General features: G+C 44.0%; 1 protein-coding gene across 13 annotated transcripts in view; it reads left to right on the forward strand.

Annotated features, from left to right (window-relative positions):
• The first annotated feature begins 760 nt into the window (after positions 1 to 760).
• Positions 761 to 23823, forward strand: part of ASXL1 (ASXL transcriptional regulator 1) — a 75808-nt gene continuing 52745 nt past the window's right edge. For 5 of the 13 annotated variants that reach the window (XR_013399778.1, XR_013399779.1, XM_015149254.3 and 2 more), the window contains exons 1-3: positions 761 to 1234; positions 9002 to 9084; positions 11625 to 11733. Coding sequence is in view for 11 of the 13 variants with exons in the window: in XM_015149254.3 (XP_015004740.3) it covers positions 1178 to 1234; positions 9002 to 9084; positions 11625 to 11733 (249 nt within the window). In the remaining 2 variants the exon portion in view is untranslated. The other 8 variants (XM_077951423.1, XM_077951428.1, XM_077951430.1 and 5 more) reach the window with 7 other exon arrangements.

Genomic DNA, 23823 nt, shown 5'->3' on the forward strand with positions numbered 1-23823 from the left:
TGCATTCTAGTCAGTATGGCCCCAGAGTCCAAGTCCTTTATGCGACCCGTCAACGTATCACCAAGTTCCTCAAGTGGTAAGAACGCAGGCTCTGCAAATAAACAGCGGCCTGAAAGCATAGGAGGAAATGAGGAACCGTCAAAGTCCATCAACCGTGGAATAACCGTTTTACTGGTATGAGGGTCTTTCTGTCTCATTATTATGTGGCAGTGAGTCATTTAGGGGGGGACCTAAAGGGAAAGTCCTGCCTCTCGTCCCCTACGAGAAGTATAGGTGAAAACCATTTAGGCGAGAAGCACGAAGTGGGAGCTGCGAGTCGAGCTCCCCATCTTCACTTCCCACCCGCACCCGCCCGGAGGTCCTGAGGCAAAAAGCACCTAAGGGGTTAAGGGCGGCCGGGGGAGCCCAGCCACCGCCCCTTCCCAGCATCGCCTCCCAGAATCCCTCAGGTACCCAGCCAGTTCCCGCACCTCGCGAGACTCTACCCAGCCCCTTCCCCGAACAGCGATGCGTCCCCGTTCCTAACTCAGGTCGGTGCTAGGCGGAGGACGCCAGAGGGAGAGCGGAAGGGGGCCGCGGGGCACGCCGGGAAGTGTGGTCCACGCCCTTCACACGGCCATATTCTTCCGGAGCGGGGGAGGCCAGACAGGCCGCTGGGACTACGACTCCCAGCCGTCCTTTCGGTTTGTTTTTGTTCAAAAAAAAAAAACCCCACACTCCCCCTCCTCACTCTTCACACACACTCACACACACCCACGGCAGACACGCACACACCCGGGCGCCGAAGGGAAAGCCGCGTTTCGCCCTCCCGCCCCGCCGCCGGTCCTGTCTCGGTCCCTCAGCAGAGCGGGAAAGCGGAGGCCGGAGCCGTGACCTCTGACCCCGTGGTTATGCGGAGTCGCCGCATTCCTTAGCGATCGCGGGGCAGCAGCCGCTGCCGCCGTGGGCGACTGACGCAGCGCGGGCGCGTGGAGCCGCCGCCGCCCCTCCCCCACCGCCGCTCTCGCGCCAGCCGGTCCCCGCGTGCCCGCCCCTTTTCCCCGGCCGCACCCGAGACCTCGCGCGCCGCCGCTGCCACGCGACCCCCCCCCCACCGCCGCCCCAGCCCCGCGCCACCGCCCCAGCCCGCCCAGCCCAGAGGTCCCGCGTGGAGCTGCCGCCGCCGCCGGGGAGGAGGATGAAGGACAAACAGAAGAAGAAGAAGGAGCGCACGTGGGCCGAGGCCGCGCGCCTGGTGAGGCGGGTAGCCGAGGGGGGCTCCGTGGGGCTCGGTGGGGGTGGGCTCGCCGCGCACCCCCCACTGGAGGGGGAGGGGCGAGGCCCTGCCCACCGCGGGAGGGGGCGGGGCCATCTTCCTTTAAGAACGGGACAGCCCCGCAAGGCGCGGGGTGGGGAGCGCTCCGCCGGGATGGGATGTGGCGCCTTTTTCCGCTTGCCCTACCCGCCACCCCCCCCACCCCCCCTACCCCCCCACCCCCCGCCCAGCTAAATTCCTGCGGAGGGGCGAGCTGGCAGGCCGGCTCCTCCCCCTCTGGGCAGCGGGGTCCCGCCTCCCCTCCCCCACTATTTGGCAGCGTCTGGGGGTCTGGGGCAGCTTCGTTCATTCACCCGGGGGAGTTGGGTTTCCGGGAAGGGTCGGAAGCTCCTCCCTCGCTTCATGGTGGGTAATGGGGTGGTGCCTTTGACTCCGGGGGTGGAAAAGCGACCCCACATTCAAGGACGCCAGTGGCATTTTGAGCTTTACCAATCTAAACCAGGTGCGTGGAGGGAAGAAAGTGCTTACTCCCAGCTTGAATCCTGAGGAGCGGTTCTCTAACTTTAGTGTCCTGTGGGCGACACCTGAGAGGCGGTTAGTAACGCTCCTCCTAGGGCCCTCCATAAGACCTGCTGAGCCTCAGGGTCTGGGATAGAGCCTGGGAATCTGCGCTTTCACCGGCTTACCAGGTGATTGAAACGCAGTGGCTCACGGACCCCACTTTGAGAAACGCTGACTGGGGTGCTTGCCTTCAGAAGCTGGACTGGAAATGGGCACTTTGAGGAGAACTGAATCCACTTTGCAAAGAATGTATGTTGGACAAAGACAAAGTGTCTCTGTTGAGAGACATTGTTCACTGAGGATTAGCAAGGGAGAGCGTAATTTGAGTGTTTGAAGCCGCTTCGTTCAACTGATGGGGGTTGTGAATTTTGTGTTCAGAGCGTCAGAGGACCTGCAGGTGAAATAGCTTCCTTTTGGATTGCACCCACGAAGCTCAGAGACTTTGAGACATACTCGTGTAACATCTGCTGATACCGGTAGTAACAGGTTATACTAAGCTGTCAGTTCCTAAGATCTGTCACACAGGGAGGTTGTGGTGCGGATAGCATAAGTGTCTCTTGACACTCTAGTTTATATGTAATTGTCGTAATTCAGTTTTAATGATGAGTGAAGCTCAGACTTAATTTTCTCTCTTATTTTGAAGTGAGTTTTCTGCGTCAAAGGTGTTGTGCAAAAAAAAAAAAAAAAAAAAAAAACCGTATGGGGGGTGGGGTTGAAACAAACCTGAAGTACACCTTTTTCTTTATCGAAGTCTGTAAAAGTTACTGATTTATAAAAACTGAAGGAATTTGGGCTACAGAATTTTCATTGGTGCTTGCTGTCCTCTTCCCTAGTCATTTGTTGCCCAGGGAACAAAAATAGCAATTGTTTGTATGCTGAAGTTTTGTGCTTCAGTTTATTTTGGCCTGGCATGTGAAGTTTGAAGATTTTGAGGTTCCGAAATATTTTTTTTTCCTGATTCAGTCAAAATTGGAAGCTCGGGCTAGTTTTCAGGATCTTGTAGAAATTTCAGGATTTCTCTAATGGTTCTTTACCTGGAAACAAATATAGGCCTGATGGGGAGTGGGAGAGAGCTCTCATTCTCCTGGACGATGAGTTTTGTGTGTTCATTGACATTGTCCTTGGCGTTCCTGTTAATGCGGGTGTTTATGACCCTGGGCACCCAAGGAAATTTGCTTGCCAGAGTTTTACTTGTTAGAGGTAGGTGAAAGTACCTTTAAATCCTATGTTATTTATGTCTTGACAGAATTATAAAATCTGTTTCAAAGTTTTGTTGGCTCTTACTAGTTGACTTTAGGAATTTGGGGTCCACTGTGAAGTCTCTTTAGATTCTCGAATTTACTGTGGTCTGAACTTCAACATCGAGGTTGCTCTTTCTGTTTTATCATTGACTTCAAACCGGATTATCAGAGTAAGTTATTTCTCTTTTTCTTCTAAGGCTCTTCATTAAAAATAGTAATATGAATAGGAATTACCTTGTTTTTGTTTGTTTGTTTGTTTTGTTTGTTTGGAGTTTCTCTCTTGTTGCCCAGGCTGGAATGCAATAGCACCATCTTGGCTCACCGCAAGCTCTGCCTCCCAGGTTCAAGTGATTCTCCTGCCTCAGTCTTCCCTAGTAGCTGGGATTACAGGCATGTGCCACCATGCCCCGCTAATTTTGTATTTTTCGTAGAGATGGGGTTTCTCCATGTTGGTCAGGCTGGTCTTGAACTTCTGACCTCAGGTTATCCGCCCACCTTGGCCTCCTAAAGTGCTGGGATTACAGGCGTGAGCCACCGCGCCTAGTCTATGAATAGGAATTACTTTATGGTGGTGTTATACATGTGAAAAAGGATTTGTGAGACTTTGGGAGGCTGAGGCAGAATAATCACTTGAAGCTAGGAGTTCAAGATGAGCCTGGGCAACATAGACTCGGTCTCTACAACAGCAGAAAGAAAATGAGTTGGGCATGGCGGTGCACACCTGTGGTCCTAGCTACTTGGGAGGCTGAGGAGTTGGAGGCTGCAGTGGCCAATGACTGATTGTGCCACTGCACTCCAGCCTGGGTGATAGAGGGAGATCCTGACTCTAAAAAAATAATGAGGTTGGGCGTGATGGCTCATGCCTGTAATCCCAGCACTTTGGGAGGCTGAGGTGGGTGGATCACAGGGTCAGGAGTTCTAGACCAGCTTGGTCAACATGGTGAAACCCAGTTTCTACTAAAAATACAAAAATTAGCCAGGTGTGGTGGTTCATGCCTGTAATCCCAGCTACTTGGAGGGGTGGGGGGCGCTGAGGCAGGAGAATCGCTTGAACTCGGGAGGTGGAGGTTGCAGAGAGCCAAGGTCATGCCACTACACTCCAGCCTGGGGGACAGAGTGAGACTCCGTCTCAAGAAAAAAAAAAAAAAAAAAGGACTCATGAGAATGTGATATGTAATTTGTGTATCTTTTGTGTGTTTTTTGTTTTAGAATTTTCCATTTCTTTGGATGGGACTGGATGGTAGGTAAGGGGGAACTTTTTAAGAGTCCTAGACTGGGCGCGGTGGCTCACGTCTATAATCCCAGCACTTTGGGAGGCTGAAGCAGACGGATCACCTGAGGTCAGGAGTTCGAGACTAGCCTGGCCAACATGGTGAAACCCTGTCCCTACTAAAAATACAAAAATTAGCCAGGCGTGGTGGTGGTGCATGCCTGTAACCTCCGCTACTCGGGAGGCTGAGGCAGGAGAATCACTTGAACCCGGGAGGTGGAGGTAGCAGTGAACCGAGATTGCGCCACTGCACTCCAGTGGCGGCAGTGAGACTCCATCTCAAAAACAAAACAAAAGAAAAAAATAGCCCTCTTAATGTTTAAAAAAAGTTTCTGTAACACTGTGTGCTGGAGAATTTGTGAGAGCTTAACACTGGACTGAGAGAAACTTGACCAGGAGGGAACGTAGGACAGTTGAACATTAGAACACCTGAACACTACTCTTCTCTTTGGGCAGGTGAATTTGGACTCCTTGCAATGGCAATTGTATGCACTTCCTTGGGAACACTTTCAGATTGCTCCTGACCCCAGGAGCAATCTGGTGACTAGAGTGTTACTGGGAATCCTTTTAAAAAATTGTTTTTGCAGAGGAAAGAAGATTCTTCTTGAGAATTTCAGTGTAGTATACCCCAGGAGATTGATTTTTGCAGATGTTTAATTATACTGTTGAAAAATAGATACTCTTTCTTTCACACATTTTGTAGTATTGTCTTTTCTAGATGTAAGACGTAGACCTTACGTGGTTGGGTGGATATCTTCCAACTTGTTATGAACAGTTTGTTTGGGAGAAATAGCCAAGGGGATTTCCCTTTAAATTGAGGACCCTAAATGGATTCTCCCTGGCTCTGAGAAACTCTTTGTCGCATGCTTTATCTTTTACTTTGATTCGTGACTGACCAGTTCTTACATCAAACATTTTTTTTCCCCTTTGAAGTAAGAGAAGACTTTTTTTTTTTTTTTTAATGTAGTCTAGAAAGAGACTAGGAATAGAACACTGCTGACTTGTTCTTATACCAAAAGCTGGAGGCATAAACAGTTTTAATAAAAGTGAATGCTTTGTATCTTTTGATGTAACTTCCCTTTAGAGATTCTGTTTCCCCTGTCTTAAATTCTCAGGCTTTTCTGATTGCTGTTTAAATAATTGGTAGTTGCTATTTGAGTCATGCTTCTTTTCTTTTAAAAAATGCTACAAAAATTCGCTAGCTCAGCTTTCATTTAGTTAGTATCAAAGAAATGATATCTGTGGCAGTGAACATTAGTAGCTTGTTCAGGGTTTATTGTAGGTTTGTTCAAGTCAGTACTGCCTGTCTTGGCACTTAGGTTCTTGGAATACAAAGGTGGATGAGGTTTGCCCCCTCAGGGCTTATGGTCGTCTGGGGATGGAGAAGGTCCAGACACAGGAACAGAATTTTACTGTAGTCATGATACATGTTATCATAGTTGTATAAATCATAAACAGATATCCCAGTTGCTGCCTCTTGTCCAGTCATAATTATGAATAGTTTCTCCTTTCAACTGTCCTGGTTTGGAAGATAATTGTATGTGTTATGAAACAATGGGGACATTGAAAAGAGACTTTTACTTCTGCCTGGCAGAGATCAGGGAAGGCTTCCTGGAGGAAGGTGCTTTCTGAGCTCAATCTTGAAGGGTAACTAGGAGTTAGGCCAGTCACAGAGGGCATAAGCAGGAGCTGGTGACGACACATAGCAGGAGAGAGAGAGAGAGAAAGGGTGAGAGGGAGTGTGTGTATTTGCAAAGTGTGAGAATTAGCTATATCTACAAATTGTTGGAACATAAAGTTTGTGGAGTGTCATTGTGGATGGGTAGAGACAGGCAGAGACCAGATTGTGAGGGTTCCATATGTCAGGCCAGTGAGCACCTACTCTGTGCCAGGCACTGTAAGCATTACTTACATTGTCTCTAATCTGTTCAATAACTCTGAGAGGAAGACATCAGTATCCTTCAAAAGAGAACCTAGGTTCAGGTTGGGTTGTAATTTGCCCTAGTTTAGAACGTAAGAATTTGAATCTAACTCTAGATCCTGTTCTTTACCAGTGGGCCAGTGGACTTTGGAAGCTTCAGCTTTTGCAGTATGTGATTAAGGAGCTGTTGAAGGATTTTATTTGCTTTCTATTTTTATTACTATTTTTTGAGACAGAGTCTCATTCTGTCACTGTGGCTGCAGTGCAGTGGCGCCATCACAGCTCACTGCAGCTTCCACTTCGGGGCTCATGATTCTCCCACCTCAGCCTCCTGTGTAGCTGGGATTACAGGCATGTGCCACCATGCCCAGCTAGTTTTTTATATATTTTTGTAGAGACAGGGTTTCACCATGTTGCCCAGGCTGGTTTTGAACTCCTAGGCTCAAGCAATCTGCCCACCTTGGCCTCCCAAAGTGCTGGGATTACAGGTGTGAGACACTTTACCCAGCCATATATTTTTTTAGATTTTTTTTTTTTTTTTTTTTTTTTTTTTTACTTGAGATGGAGTCTTGCTCTGTCACCCAGGCTGGAGTGCAGTGGCGCGATCTCAGCTCACTGCACTCAGCTTCTCCCGCCTCAGCTTCCCGAGTAGCTGGGACTACAGGCGCCCACCACCATGCCCGGCTAGTTTTTTTGTACTTTTTAGTAGAGACGGGGTTTCACCATGTTAGTCAGGATGGTTTCGATCTCCTGACCTCGTGATCCACCCGCCTCAGCCTCCCAAAGTGCTGGGATTACAGGCGTGAGCCACCGTACCTGGCCCCCATTTTCAGAAATTCTTTAAAGAGATGAGGTTTCACTGTGTTACCCAGGCTGGAGTGCTGTGGCTATACACAGGCAGGATCATGGCCCACTACATCCTGGAGCTCCTGAGCTCAAGTGACCCTCCTGCCTCAGTCTCAGCTGGGACTATAGGTGTGCACCACTGTGCCTGGCCTGTTGAAGGATTTTAGAGTTAAAAGTGATGAGGGCAGGTTTGCTTTGCTGAACATGTAAGTTCTACCACAGCAGGGATTTGGTCTTGTTTACTGTGAATCCCTAGAATTGTGCCTGGCACAAGGTAGGTGTTGCATGTGTTTGTTGATTGAAGGATGACAACAGAGTCAGAATGGATTTGAGGAAAGCAGGACTGGATGGAGGGATAGACATTAAGAGGCTGTTGTGTTGGGTCAGGAAAGAGACTGGTTTTGGGACTTGGGGGACAGATGAGAGAGAAGGATGACACCTGCGTTTCTGAATTAGGTGATTATACAGGCTGTCAATCAAGGTAGGGAATACAGGAAGAAGAGTGGGTCTGGAGAAGAGGTGAATTAGAATTGCCAATTAGATGAATTAAGAGTAGAGCTGAATTAGAGTAGATAATGAAGGGGTACAATCAGTACACAACTGAATATTTGAATCTGAAATTTGGGGGAGACGTCAGGGCTAGAGGTAGAGATTAGATAGTTATCAGAATTTAGGTAGTGGCTGAAACTGAGATGATAATGTTACCCATGGAGAATGGAAAATCTGAAAAGAGAAGCAAAGAATAGGATCATGAGAAATAGGGGTTTTATTTTAGTACCTTCTCCAAACCTTGACTTTAGTGCTGAGGTCTTATGTTCTTCCATAGAGTACCTTCCGCAGCAGACCTGTCAGACAAGATCTTGCACGTCCAGGGTGGTATGGCCGCAGACAGCAGTGTCCTATCAGACTTACTGCTTTATGTGTTGCTTGTGACAGCAGTACTTGGTTATGGTAGTTAAATGGACTATAAGATGTTAGCTTGATTTGGAGTACCCTCAGTAGCTGCACAGGTAGACAAAGTACAAAGATATTGACAGCTTTTTTCCTCTTTTAGAAGAATAACATATCTAAGAACTCTTAAAGCAAGAGAGCTGCAGTTGCACACTAAGAAAATACTGCAATACTGCCATGACTTGGTTATAGATGATGCTAACATAAATGGGATATTCTGCTTTTCATTGCACCAGTCATGCAGAATCATAGCATCATATTGCCAAATGGCAGAACGTACTGTGGCAGTTAACACCACAGATTAACAACACAGTGGCAAAAAGCACCGTTTAAAAATATGGGTACTTGGTCGGGTGTGGTGGCTCACTTCTATAATCCCAGCACTTTAGGAGGCTGAGGTGGGCAGATCACCTGAGATCAGGAGTTCGCCTGGCCAACATGGTGAAGCTCCGTCTCTACTAAAATACAAAAGCATTGGTGCAGTGATTCTTGGACTTTTATGTGCATAAGAATCACTTGGTAGGTCTGGAATAGGGGCCATGAATTTGCACACATATATATATGTATGTATAGGTAGTAATTAAACTTCCTTGGGAAAGAAAATGTGAATGCATTTCTGTCTCATGTTTCTTGTGCAGTGCTATATATTCTGTGGTTTAGCAGTATTAACAGCATCAAGTTAAACCGTAACCAATGTTGCTAAGGTCTCACATACTATACAATGTATGCTGAGAAGATATGCATCCTTAGAATTGAGAATTTGAACATTTCAGTTAATTGCAGTAACTTTCAGTAACTGGATATATGTGTGATTTGATTTCTGAAGTAATTTTAACTGTGGAAAAAGTAAGTTGTCACCAGTGGTACCTCATAGCAGAACTTTAGCCCATGATATATGGATGGATGGATATAAATGGAAATTGCACACTGAAATTAGGACGTTTATATTTCTTCAGGTTTTAGAAAACTACTCGGATGCTCCAATGACACCAAAACAGATTCTGCAGGTCATAGAGGCAGAAGGACTAAAGGAAATGAGGTTTGTATTGTTCTTGTTGCTTAACGTGAGGGTTTCATAGGACATGTGTCTTTCTGTAGTTGTGTAGTGATATGAGTAAGTAAACGTGTGTATATGTTTGTGCTTCTGTGTCTGATAGTGAAGCAGAACTATCCATTTCCCAAATTGTGTGTCGTCTGAGTGGAGGGGTAGCAGTGGGTGAACATCTATTTGTTTTCATTTAGAGGTGCAGTGGCTTTCCCCATCTCCTTGCTCTTCCTTAAATCTTGGCATAGAGCTTGTTTTTTGTGTAAGGAGGCAGGGCACATTTTCTCTCGTGCTGTTTCAGAAGTTTCAGACCTGATAGCCTCTATTGTGCCTAACACTACCCTTTTCTCTATGCTGTATCCCTGAAGTTCTTTCTTTTAGGATAAAAGAACGGTGGTCTCATCAACATAAAAAACCCACTGACTTTTTTCCCCCTACTAATTCCAGTCACATATTATATGAATTTACTAAATTTTGAGGTGACCTTTGTTTTCTAAATTTATGGCATAGTTTTCCTGGAGAAGTAACAAGTTAGAAACATAGAATTGCTGGCCTGAAAGCCAGTGACTATCTTTAATCTTTCTTTTTCCTTATCCTAACTTCAAACTTAAAAAAAAAAAAAAAGGGCTGAGTGTGATGGCCCACGCCTGTAATCCCAGCACTTTGGGAGGCCAAGGCAGGCAGATCACTTGAGGTCAGGAGTTCAAGACCAACCTGGCCAACATGGCAAAACCCATTATCTACTAAAAATACAAAGATTAGCCGGTGTGGTGATGCATGCCTGTAACCTGTAGTTCCAGCTTGGGAGGATGAGGCTGGAGAATCGCTTGAACCCAGGAGACGGAGGTTGCAGTGAGCTGAGATTGTACTGCTGCACTCCAGCCTGGACGACAGAATGAGACTCCGTCTTAAAAAAACGAAACAAAACAAAACAAAAAAAAGTCCTTAAATGAGGAAAGAGGAGAGCACTACACAGTCCCTGCCTGGGACTCAGAGCAAACTTCATGTTTTTGCTAGTCAAACTTAGCAAATTGACCTTTTAGGGTCAGAAGGCCCTCACTTTCCTGTTGTCAGTTCAAACATTCTCAAGTTGATGTTTTGTGGGGAGGGAAGATTTAAGATTGTCTACATCACATTTATTTGACTTGTACTTATCCACTGTGTAGTGTTATAATTGTGCTTTATTTTTGTTTTTATGGGCTATTTCCCATCATGCTGCTGTCTGCATTGCTGTTGGACCACTTTGCCTATAGAAGGTAAATGAGTCCCTTTGGGACATATGGAATTGAAAACCTTAACTTGTTTCTGCTTCTTGTTCTTAGAGGAATTATGAAGCAGTCATGGTGGCTCATGATGAGTGAGCAGCTCTGTAATTTGTAGACAGAGGTATAATATGTAGGAGTCACAGAAGAGCTGTGCCAACATGCTGTTCTCCTTGTAGCAGAGATGCTAGCACACCCACTTGATACTCCAGATTTTGCACAAGGTTTCTTTTAGAGATTGGTTCTTGGTGAAAAATTTTTTAGCATCCAGTGTGTTCCAAGGCAAAATAAGTAATAGTTTTTTAATGGTTTTTTTTGACTCAGAATTTATTTTTAACACTGCATAAATTAGGGCCTCTAGTTCTGAAACATGCGAAGAGGCTTACTTAAGCTATTTATATATTTTTTAACATGCTGGGGAGAGGGAAAAGAGGGTGCACAGGTGACTCCTAGCACTAATATGCTAGTGCCAAACTCAGTTAATATTAATAATGGGCATTTGTTGATTTTTTTGGTAGCTTTTCTATTTTAAGATTCAGTAAGTAAGCATCCTTCGCACTGAACTGTCACTGTTTCGCAACCTGCTGTTGTGGTAAGGACCATGAAACAACTGAGTATGCCATTGTTTTAGTTTAATGTTTAAGCATTACTGGGAACTAAATCCACTTGACTGTCTTTTTGCATTTAGGTTTAAATAATTGTTCCCGCATAGATACAGAATAAAACTCAATCTCCCCACTCCCAACAGAGAAAAAAAACAAATGAAATACTGTTCTTTTTGTTTACTTACTAGAAAATGTTTAACTGGAAAAAAAGTTCTGCTTGTTTTATTGGCAAAGGACCATTGATTTTGTGATTCTTTGTGATAATCTGTGGCAGTTTCTGAGTATGATATGTAAATTGAAATATAGAGGCTAGGAAGCTTTTAATAGTAAAATTTTATTAAAATTTTATTTATTAAAATATAATTTGAAAAAATTGTGTGGTTTTTCTAAATTTCTTGAAAATTTGATTTATATTGTCAAAAAGCACTGAAGAAGTGTTAGGTATGGATTTCAAGTATCACATAATGTTTATTCCAGAGTTCCCTGAGTGTGATTTATGTGAATTTCATTTGGTTATTCTTTTACTATTTTCACAGTGAAATTGTCATGAGATTTTTTCTTTTGTATTTCTTGCTTAGCTTTTTCTCATTTAAGAATGAATTGGAGGGATTAGGTCTTTAGGCAGATGGATTATATGACCCTCATCCATTCTTTTGTGGTTTTACAGTGGGACGTCCCCTCTCGCATGCCTCAATGCTATGCTACATTCCAATTCAAGAGGAGGAGAGGGGTTGTTTTATAAACTGCCTGGCCGAATCAGCCTTTTCACACTCAAGGTAAGTGATATAAACTCTGTCTTGGTGCATTGATTCTTGGACTTTTAATGTGCATAAGAATCACCTGGTAGGTCTGGAATAGGGGCCATGAATTTGCATTTCTTATGCAGTCAGATGACACTGATGTTGTTCTTTTTTTTTTTTTTGAGACGTAGTCTCGCTCTATCACCCAGGCTGGAGTGCAATGGGGCGAGATCTTGGCTCATTGCAACCTCTGCCTCCCGTGTTGAAGAGATTCTCCTGCCTCAACCTCCCAAGTAGTTGGGACTACGGGCACGTGCTACCACGCCCAGCTAATTTTTAAATTTTTTTAATAGAGACGGGGTTTCGCCATGTTGGCCGGGCTGGCCTCGAAATCCTGACCTCAGGTGATCCACCTGCGTCGGCCTCCCAAAGTGCTGGGATTACAGGCATGAGCCACCACACCTGGCCAGATGCTGTTAGTTGTAAATGGCACTTTGAGGTGTTCGAATATGAATCGGATATTAGAAATTATTTAGTCATAGCAGCTCTTGTCTGTGTGTTCATCTTTGCTTGTCTGTATCTTTGTAGATTGTACAAAATTGAAGCATAACTATGTATGGGGATAATTGCAGATGTGCCTTTTTTTTTTTTTTTTTTTAAATTCTGAGATGGAGTCTCGCTCTGTTGCCCAGGCTGGAGTGCAGTGGTGCAATCTCAGCTCATTGCAACCTCCACCTCCCAGGTTCAAGCAGTTCTGCCTCAGCCTCCTGCGTAGCTAGGATTACAGGCGTGCACTACCATGCCCAGGTAATTTTTGTATTTTTAGTAGAGACGGGGTTTCACCATGTTGGCCAGGCTTGTCTTGAACTCCTGACCTCATGATCTATCCGCCTCAGCCTCCCAAAGTGCTCGGATTACAGGCGTGAGCCACCGCGCCAGGCCACAGATGTGCCTTAATTAGGATTTTGTTGTAGTAATTATGTGTAGAATAAATTACTGGGCAGCTAAAGTAAGACCTACTGTATGGAAAATAACTGAAATGTGAACATAGTTGTGGAAATTAAAAAACCCATTAACATTTACTAAGTGACAGTAATTATAAAGGAAGAGTACTTAAATCAGGTAGAGTTCATAATAAAGCTTAAATAGGGCTGAAATGAACAGGCTAATTATTTTTCCACCATTTGTGATATATATGGCAATCATTTAGACCAGGGATCTGAAAACATTTTCTGTAAAGGACCAGAAAATCAATGTTTTTCGTTTTGTGGATCATACTGTCTTTGTCTTAAGCACTCAGGTCTGTCCTTGTAGTAGGAAAGCAGCCATACCCAAATGATTGGGCATGGCTGTGTCCCAATAAAAAAAAAAAAAAAAAGAGTATTTTGTGTACAGATGTTTGTTTTACTTATGAAAACAGGCTGCAGGTCAGATTTGATTTGGGGCTCTACTTTGCTGACCCCTGATTTAGACATAAGATGACTTGTTGACATTGGAGAAACTGAGAATTTGATGCTGACCCTTTCATTCTTCCATAGTGTGTTATAAATTGTAGCGGTCAGTACAAACTTTTTTCTTTAAGTTTTGTTTTCTTGATGGACTGTATTCAAAATAAATACCTGAACAAATACCAACTATAAAACATGAAGCCATAAAACTTGGTCTTTATATATAAATAAAGTTTGTCTTGTGGTCAGATATCTGCTGTTTTCTATATTGTTTTTATATCCAGTAGTTTGGTCTTCTTTTTCCTTTCAGTTTTGCATACTTTTCTTGTGATTGAGCCTTGGAAGAGACAGAGCCACTGAGCTCAAAACCTAGCTTTGTAGGGTCGGGTGTGGTGGTTCACACCTGTAATCCCAGCACTTTGGGAGGCTAAGGCAGGAGGGTTGCTGAAACTCAGGAGCATGAGACCTTGTCTCTATTTAAAAAAAAAAAAAAGCCTTGCATGGTGGTGTGTGTGCGGTGGTGTGTGTGCTTGTAATCTTAGCTACTCAGGAGGCTGAGGCAGAAGGGTAGCTTGGAGATAGAGGCTGCAGTGAGCTGTGATCACACCACTGCTCTCCAGCCCAGGCCACATAGCAAGACCCTGTCTCAAAACGAAAACCTAGCTTTGTAACTTGGGAGGGATTTAACCCCTCTTTTTGGTGGAATGTGCATCCCTGGCATTGAGTCAGTCCTTAATAAATGATAGTCTTTATGATGATCTGAGGTTTATCATCCTTAATTGCCTGTTAATAGCACTTTTCTATTAATGTTATATATTTTTTGAGACAGGGTCTTGTTCTGTCACCTGGGCTGGAGTGCAGTGGCACAATCACAGGTCACTGCAGCCTTGACCTCCTAGGCTCAAGTGGTCCTCCTACCTCAGCCTTCTGAGTAGCTAGGACTGCAGGCACATACCACCATGCCTGGCTAATTTTTTTGTATTTTTTGTGGAGAAGGAGTTTTGCCATGTTGCCCAGGCTAGTCTCGAACTCCTGGGGTCAAGCGATCCACTGACTGTGGCCTCCCAAAGTGCCAGGATTACAGACAGGAGCCACTGCACCTGGTCTATTATTTTTTAATGTAATATTAATTTATATTTTTAGAAACAGGGTCTCACTCTGTTGTCCACAGCTAGAGTGCAGTGGTATAATCATAGCTCACTGTAGCCTTGAACTCCTGGGCTCAAGCAGTAGTGCCACCTCAGCCTCCCGAGTGGCGTACACCACCACCCGGCTAATTTTTAAATTTTTTTGTAGAGATGAAGTCTTGCTATGTTGGTTAAACTGGTCTCAAACTCCTGGCCTCAAGTGATCTTCCCACCACAGCTTCACAAAGCACTGGGATTACAGGTGTGAGCAACCATACCTGGCCCTCTGTTATCATATATATAGTGTACTGTTACATATGTTGTAATTATATACAGTTGTAATTATTTAATACATATTATATGTTTATTACAAATATGCCTGTTAATGGTATATTCTATTTTTAAAAGGAAGGATAGTTACTTTTTTCTATGAGTATCTTAAGGGCAGGAACTGAGTTTTATTTATGTTTGTAATTTGGCTCTGGGCAGAATTCTTGCTTGGCATAGTACATGCTTTATGCGTCAACTGAATTATATTTCTTCATCTTAATTTTACAGGCATGAGCCACTGCACCAGGCCCCTTCATCTTAATTTTAATATATCTTTGAATAAACACCATTGTATGAACCTGCTGTAAGCTTGGGAGTGGTCTGTTAGTCTACAGCTTGTGTCTGAGACGTGCTAATTGAATATTTGCTCAGTACGTCATTTTAAGTGCCTTTGGCTTTATGTTGCTTATCCTTCATAGTATCTTGTTCATTGGCCTTTTACATCCATAGGCATCACTTCTCTGATATTCGTTGTGCTCTTATAATGGATTAATGGTTTGCTTGGTTGGTTTCTCTAGTTAGACTGTAAACTCCTTGAGAGCAGAGTCTATTTTATTCATTACTCACAGTACTAGGTACATAGTTGCCTTCAATAAATATATATTTAACGAACAAATTTAGTGAATAATGGCTACATTTTTGTACTTTGTTATTCTTTTTTTCTTTTTTTTTTCCTGAGACCATGTCTTGCTCTGTCACCCATGCTGGAGTGTGGTGGTGTGATCTTGGCTCACTGCAACCTCCACCTCCCAGGTTCAAGTGATTCTCCTGCCTCAGCCTCCCGAGTAGCTGGGACTACAGGCGTGCACCACCATGCCTGGCTAATTTTTGTATTTTTAGTAGAGATGGAATTTTACTATGTTGGCCAGGCTGGTCTTGAACTTTTGACCTCGTGATCCATCTGCCTCGGCCTCTCAAAGTGTTGGGATTACAGGCGTGAGCCACCACACCCAACCTTCATTATTCTTTTGACATTTGATGATAAATACTGTTACTAATTTTCTTTTTGTTTTTCTTTTTTTTTTTTGGTAGAGACAGTCTCACTTTGTTGCCCAGGCTGGTCTTGAACTTTTGGACTCAAACATCCACCCACCTCAGCCTCCCAAAGTGTTGGGATTACAGGCATGAGCCACCTCGTCTGTCCTTGTTCATAATTTTGATGGGCTGGGCGCAGTGGCTCACACCTGTAATCCCAGCACTTTGGGAGGCTGAGGTGGGTGGATCACTTGAGGTCAGGAGTTCAAGACCAGCCTGGCCAACATGGTGAAACCCCGTCTCTACTAAAAATACGAAAATTAACTGGGCGTGGGTGTGCACGCCTGTAATCCTAGCTACTCAGGAGGCTGAGGCAGGAGAATCGCTTTAACCCGGGAGATGGAAGTTGCAGTGAGCTGAGATCGTGCCATTGCACTCCAGCCTGGGTGACAAGAGTGAAACTCCATCTCAAAAACAATTTTGATGAAACTGTCCCTAGATTTGCATCTGGCATCTAGCTCATGTCTCAGAGCCAGAATGAAGAATGCTTTCCTCTGGGTTTGGTAGAATTTTAGCTTGGTTAATTATGTGTGTGTCTTAATTTTTTTGACCTATTATAAAAGCAATATACGTAAATGCAACAGAGAAAATGAAAGTCACCCATAAAATTCTACCTGTGGCCAGCTGTGATGGCTCATGCCTGTAATCTCGGCACTTTGGGAGGTCGAGGCGGGTGGATCACTTGAGGTCAGGAGTTCGAGACCAGCCTGGCCAACATGGTGAAACCCTGTCTCTACGAAAAATGTGAAAATTAGCTGGGCGTGGTGGCGGGCACCTGTAATTACAGCTACTTGGGAGGCTGAGGCTGGAGAATTGCTCAATCCTGGGAGGTGGAGGTTGCAGTGAGCTGAGATCGCACCACTGCACTCTAGCCTTGGTGACAGAGACTCTTACCTCAAAAAAGAAAAATTCAGATACCTATAACCTAAATAATTAATGTTTGAAAAAGTTTAATCATTGCTTGTTTCATTCAGTTAATATATTTTGAACCACTTGCCATGGTGTTACATATAGACATGTCGTGTGTGTGTGTGTGTGTGTGTGTGTGTGTGTGTGTGTATATGTATGTATGTATTTATTTTATGAGACAGGGTCTCACTTTGTCATCCAGGTTGGAGTTCAGTGGTACAATCATGGCTTACTGCACCCTTGACTTCCTGGGCTCAAGCAGTCCTTCCGGCTTCCCTAGTAGTTGGGACAACAGGCGCATGCCAACACACCGAGCTAATTTTTGTAGTTTTTGTAGAGGTGGGAGTTCACTAGTCTTGAATTCCTGAGCTCAAGCAATCCTCCCATCTTGGCTTCCCAAAGTGCTGGGATTATAGGCATGAGCCACTGTGCTCAGCCAGTTTTTTATTTTTAGATACAAGGTCTCGCTCTGTGGCCTAAAGCTAGATGGTGCAGTGGCACCATCATAGCTCACTACAACCTTGAGCTCCTGGGCTCAAGGAATCTTCCTGTCAGCCTCCCTAGTAGCTGGGACCACAGGCATGCACCACTACACCTAATGAAAAAAATTTTTTTTTTATAGAGATGGAGGGGGTTCTCACTTTGTTCCTCAGGCTAGTCTCAAACTCCTGGCCTCAAGCAATCCTCTGCTTCAGCCTCCTGAAGTGCTGGGATTACAGGTGTGAGCCATGGTGCCCAGCCCCTTATTCTTTTTGAAGACTATTTTAAGAATTCCAGATTTCCAACCATGAATGTGTGATTACTAACTAGTCTCTTGTTATATGCCTCATTAACACCACACTGTCCCCCAGAAGTGCAGGCATTTAGTTTATTGTTACTCAGGAATAGATGAGAAAGGATATCAAAGATCTGAACCAGCTGATTATCATCTTGATCACTTGAGAACTCAGGTCTGTCCAATAAACACCATAATCCAAGGTGGTGTTAAATACATATTTTTATTTTTTACTTTACGTTTCTTTATTTTGAAAAATTTCAAACCTATATAAAAATTGAAGGAGTACCATAGTGACTTAGTTCATTTTCTAGTACTTATAACAGAATATCCTAAAGTAATTTATATAGAAAAGTAATTTATTTCTTACAGTTATGGAGGCCAAGGTCAAGGGGACACATCTGGTCGGTGTTTTGCCATAGTTGGCCAGACTGGTCTTGAACTCCTGACCTCAAGGCCTGCCTTGGCCTCCCAAAGTGCTGGGATTACAGGCATGAGCCACCGTGCCTAGCCACCTCTAAGCACTTTAGATGGTATGTCTTAAGAGCAAAGACATGGCCTGGTGCAGTGGCTCACGTCTGTAATCCCAGCACTTGCAAGGCTGAGGCGGGTGGATCACCTTGAGGTCAAGAGTTCGAGGCGAAACCCTGTCACTACTAAAAATACAAAAAATTAGCCAGGAGTGGTGGCATGCGCCTGTAATCCCAGCTACACGGGAGGCTGAGGCTGGAGAATCACTTGAACCCAGGAGGCAGAGGCTGCGGTGAGCCAAGCCTCTAGCCTGGGTGACAGCAAGACTTGGTCTCAAAAAAAAAAAGCGAAAAAAAGAACAAAGACATTTTCCTACATAACCACAATGCCATTATCGCCCAGGCTGGAGTGCAGTGGCGTGATCACAACTCACTGCAACCTTAGCTTCCTGGGCTCAAGCGATCCTCCCACTTTAGCCTCCCAAGTAGTTGGGACCACAGTTGCATGCCACTGTGGCTGAGTAATTTTTGTGTGTGTGTTTTTTTTTTTCTTTTTTTTTTTTAATAGAGATGGGATTTTGCCGTGTTGCTCAGCCTGGTCTTGACCTCCTGTGCTGAAACCATCTGCCCACCTTGAACTCCCAAAGTGCTAGGATTATAGGCGTGAACCACCGTGCCCAGGCTTTGACTGTGTTTTGACAGCAACCCATCATGTGAGGTCAGGTGTAGAAATTTCCATTTTTGGCGTCAGGTTGGCACTCCATTTTGGAGTTTCTTGGAGTTTAGGATAAGGGATGCTCAACCTGTATATTTGATATTTTATATATAGATGCTTACATCAGTACTTGGAGCTAGTCCTCAATGGTGGGATAGTTGAAAATTATCTCTACTTTGAGTTCTTGATTTGAATTCTTTTTTCTTAAGCTTTTCCTAATCTGTCAGTGTTGATTATTGCCCAGCTAGAGGTAGGATTTGTATTGTTTTTCACACTTGGGATTTCCTGTTGTCATAAGATCATTGTGAACTCCCTTGTAGTGTTGTACATTCTTAGGGCTTTCATGCTGAAATACCATGCTTTTGTGAAATGGTGGTTGTGTCTTTGCTGAGTTTAAATAGGGTCCAGGCTGGGCATGGTGGCTTATGCTTACCCCGTCTCAAAAAAAACCCTCAGCTAAATAGGCCAGGCTTGGTGGCTCATGCCTGTAATCCCAGCACTTTGGGAGGCCGAGGCGGGTGGATCACCTGTGGTCAGGAGTTCGAGACCAGCCTGGCTAACATGGTGAAGCCATGTCTCTATTAAAAATATAAAAACTAGCTGGGTATAGTGGTGCACGCCTGTAGTCCCAGCTACTTGGGAGGCTGAGGCAGGAGAATCACTTGAACCCAGGAAGCAGAGGTTGCAGTGAGCCGAGATTGCACCACTGCCTCCAGCCTGGGCAACACAGTGAGACTCTCTCTCTCACACACACACACACACAAATAAATTGGGTTCGTAAATGGTGATTCCAGCACTCACTGTCAGACTTCAGTCTTTTTTTTTTTTTTTTTTTTTGAGACAGAGTCTCCTGTCACCCAGGCTGGAGAGCAGTGGTGCAATCTCAGCTTACTGCAACCTCCACCTTCTGGGTTCAAGCAATTCTCCTGCCTCAGCCTCCTGAGTAGCTGGGATTACAGGTGCAGGCCACCACACCCAGCTAATTTGTTTATTTATTATTATTATTATTTTTTTTAGTAGAGATGGAGTTTTGCCATGTTGGTCAGGCTGGCTTTGAACTCCTGACCTTAGGTGATCCACATGCCTTGTCCTCCCAAAGTGCTGGGATTACAGGTGTGAGCCACCGTGCCCAGCCAACATTATTCACTTTTGTTGTTACAGAAGATGTCACGGCTCCACTTTGGGAGGCAGGTGGATCACCTGAGGTCAGGAGTTCGAGATCAGCCTGGCTAACATGGTGAAACCCCATCTCTACTAAAAATACAAAAATTAGCTCGGTGTGGTGGTGGGTGCCTGTAATCCCAGCCACTTGGGAGGCTGAGGCAGGAAACTTTTGAACCTGGGAGGCGGAGGATGCAGTGAGCCGATTGTGCAACTGCACTCTAGCCTGGGCAACAAGAACAAGACTCTGTCCCGCCCGCCCCCAAAAAAAGGAGAAAAAGAAATAGATGACTACATTTAAAGTATCTTCCATTTAAATCCATAGTTGGCAAATAAAGGAATAAGCAAAGGAGGAACAGAGTGAGATAATTACTGCATTTTTACAATGTTAAATAATTACAATTAAAATTTTTGTGTATAATTCCACATTTAATAGAAAATTGCAAATGACTTATTGCCAGGTGTGGTGTCTTATGTCTATAATCCCAGTACTTTGGGAGCCCAAGGTGGGAGAATCGCTTGAGCCCTGGAATTTGAGATCAGTCTGGGCAACATAGTGAAACTTTGTCTCTACAAAAAATAAACAAAATTAGCCAGGTGTGGTAGCCTGCATCTGTAGCTGGAGGTACTGGGGAAGCTGATGTGAGAGGATTGCTTGAGCCCAGGGAGGTTGAGGCTGCAGCTGACATCAAGTCACTGGACTCTATCCTGGGTGACTAATTGAGACCCTGTCTCAACGAACAAAGAATCAAACGAAAAAAACCCAAATGATTTACTTACCATTAAATACCAAGAAAAGAATGACTGGAGTAAGCTTAGGTTTAGATACAATAAAATCATGGAGCTTAACATTTGAAAGGCATTTTTGACTTCATAGGTGCATAGTGGTCCTTTTTAAAAATGCAAGTCATGGCCGGGTGCGGTGGCTCACACCTGTACTGTAATCCCAGCACTTTGGTAGGCCGAGGCGGGCAGAACACGAGGTCAGGAGATGAGACCATCCTGGCTAACACATGAAACCCTGTTTCTACTAAAAATAAAAAAAAAAATTAACCAGATGTGGTGGCAGGCATCTGTAGTCCCAGCTACTCGGGAGGCTGAGGCAGGAGAATGGCATGAACCTGGGAGGCGGAGCTTGCAGTGAGCTGAGATTGCGCCACTGCACTCCGGCCTGGGCGACAGAGCAAGACTCTGTCTAAAAAAAAAAAATATGCAAGTCACATCATGTCACTTTTCTGCTTGGCCATTGCCTACTTCTCAAACGGTTCTCCTAGCACTCTCTAATTGGTCATTCATCGTGTTTCAGCCATCCTGTGACCTTCAGCCTATTTCTCAAACACCCCAATCTTGGGTACACTTTAGGGCTCTTGCATTTGCTAGCTTGTTTACCTGGAAAATTCTGCGGTAACTTCTTGCACATAATAAGTACTAATAAATATTGGCTGAATGCAACCAAAAAAGCTGACTTCGGTGGTAGAAGTAGTAGAAGAGAACATTACCTGGCTTAGCCTCCCAAAGTCCTGAGATTACAGGCATGAGCCAGCGCACCTGGCCTCTTGCTGTCTTTAGAGCAATTCTGCATAAATCTGTGGAATAATCTGCTGGCATTAGAAATAAACCTTTCTTTCTCAGACTGTGGCCATAATCTGGTTCCTTTTAATTGCTGAAGGGAGAAACTGAACCCTTAGGAACTGTTTAAACATTCAAGGTGTTTTTCAGATGTATTATTCCTGTTAGAGTTTTGAACTTTGATCATCTTGTTAGAAAAAAGAGGCCAAGCCCTGTGCCTCATGCCCATAATCCCGGCATTTTGGGAGACTGAGTCATCAGGAAATCACTTGAGCCCAGGAGTTTGGTACCAGCCTGGGCAACATATGGAGACCTTATGTCTACAAAAAACAAATTAGCCAAGTGTGGTGGTGCATGCCTGTGGTCCCAGCTACTTGGGAGGCTGAGATGGGAGGATTGCTTGAGCCTGGAAAGTTGAGGCTGCAGTGAGCTGTGATTGTTCCACTGCACTCCAGCCTGGGCAACAGAGTAAGACCCTGTCTCAAAAAAAAAAAAAAAAAAAAAAAAAGGAATTTTTGCATTTGTTTAAAAATGAATGGTAGCAACATTTTAGATTATAACTTATGTAGTCTGTGTGAATCTCATAAAATACATGTGATTTTTAATGCTTAGAATCCTAGAATTTTAGTGAGGGAGGAGCTCTCAAGTTGTCTAATTCACTTTCATTTTACAGATAAAACTAAACTTCTGATAGATGAAAGGATTTATACCATACTTCTATATGATAATTGTATATGGCTGAGTTGAGATTAGAACCCAGGACCCAATCTTTGATTTGATTTCTTTTCATTATGCCAATTTAGAATAAAGTTTTTTCTCTTGGTTTTCTGACCTTTGGCCACTTCATCTTTTCAAGGATCTTGTAAGTTTCTTGATATTTCTCAAAATGTCAGTTTTATTCTCTTCAGTGAAAGTTCTTGTTAAGTGAAAGTAGCCTTTCATATCCTTAAATGTGAACCTGTTCCTTATGGCTTGAGTTTTTGCACTCTCCATTATATTGGCATTTAAATAGTTGTTGGTTTTCTTTTCTGTGCCAGGTTGAGTGATACATGGTGGTAGTAAGAGCACTGGAATAGGAGTCAAGGACTGAGGTACAGCATAGCACCTCATGTATTACTTGGGTATCTCCACTTATCTCTAACACTGAAGAGGTATAATTGGTTGTTTAAAAACTGCGGGTGTAAAACGCTAGTATCACATGAAATGGAACTGCAGAATATAAATGGATGACTCTGAAACTGCTTTTGAAACAAGCATGAGGGCTCAGTTTCTCCATCTCTTGTGGGCTTCACCTTTTTTTTTTTTTTTTTTTGAGACAGAGTCTCGCTGTGTTGCCCAGGCTGGAGTGCAGTGGTGTATCTTGGCTCACTGCAACCTCCGCCTGGGTTCAAGCGATTCTCCTGCCTCCGCCTCCCGAGTAGCTGGGATTACAGGTGTGTGCCACCATGCCCGGCTAATTTTTGTATATTTAGTAGAGATGGGGTTTCACTATATTGGCCAGGCTGGTCTTAAATTTCTGACCTCAAGTGATCCACCTGCCTTGGCCTCCCAAAGTACTAGAATTACAGGTGTTAGCCACTGTGCCCGACCAGCAATCTGGTTTTAAGGGAGGCTTTGACCCCTCATTTGGTAAAAGGTTCCTTCTTTGACTGATTCCCAAAGGACATCTGGATCTATCTTCAAAAGAAGGGATATTCCACTGTCAGTATTCCTAGCTAGTTCTGGGAGAAGAGAGAACTTGATTGTTTTCAGGGTGCTGGCCAGAGTCTGGTTTTATGCCCAAGAGATGAACTGCCTTTTGTCCTTCTACCTCCTGAAGTTCAGAGCCCTGTGAAAATGAGGTGGTAAAGGTTAAGTAGCAGTAGTTTGAAAAGCGCCAGCACTGGGATGATTTCGTGGTAGCCTAGTGGAGTGGGCAGGATGCTTGCTTCAGAGGTGCTAAAGGGATGTATTTTTTTAAACAAGAAGGTTATAAATGTTTCTTTTTGATTTTAAAGCATGAGGGTTCTGGGAAAATTAGAAGATTGTACATATTCTAGGCTTCCTTGGGACTGTGTTTTTAAAAAATAAGCTTTTCTTTGGGTCAGCCAGTATGAAAACTGTGCATTTGATCTCAATCCTTCAGGTCAGGCTTTTGGGGGAGAGTTAGTTGAAGAATTTGTTTAGTCTAAGAAAGTTGCTTCTAGCTTAGCTAAATCTAGAAGAAAAAATGGAGCCTGATGTTTGAGTGCTAACTGTATTCCAGACAGACGTTATACTCCTTATATTGGTCCTTTTGAAGCGTAAATATGTTTCCATGTCCTGTAGTAATGAGGAAATTGCCTGTGAGAGTTTAAGTAAATTATACAAAGTAACACTTTTGGTTGAGAGATTTGTCTTTAATACAGAAAGGACAGGTTAGGAACTTTGAAGCTTCAACTAAATGAGTCAGTTCTCAAATGTTTGAGAAGCATACTCGAGGTTCTAGAGGAATATCTTAATTAATTTGTACATCATGAGAGGAGTAAGGAGCAAAAATATGTATAATTTCTTTTGAATGATGCTATCTTTTTTGATGCAGTGGTGCTAAATGGGCTTTGCTTGTTTG

The sequence above is a fragment of the Macaca mulatta genome, chromosome 10, assembly GCF_049350105.2.
Source record: "Macaca mulatta isolate MMU2019108-1 chromosome 10, T2T-MMU8v2.0, whole genome shotgun sequence".
NCBI lineage: Eukaryota > Metazoa > Chordata > Mammalia > Primates > Cercopithecidae > Macaca > Macaca mulatta.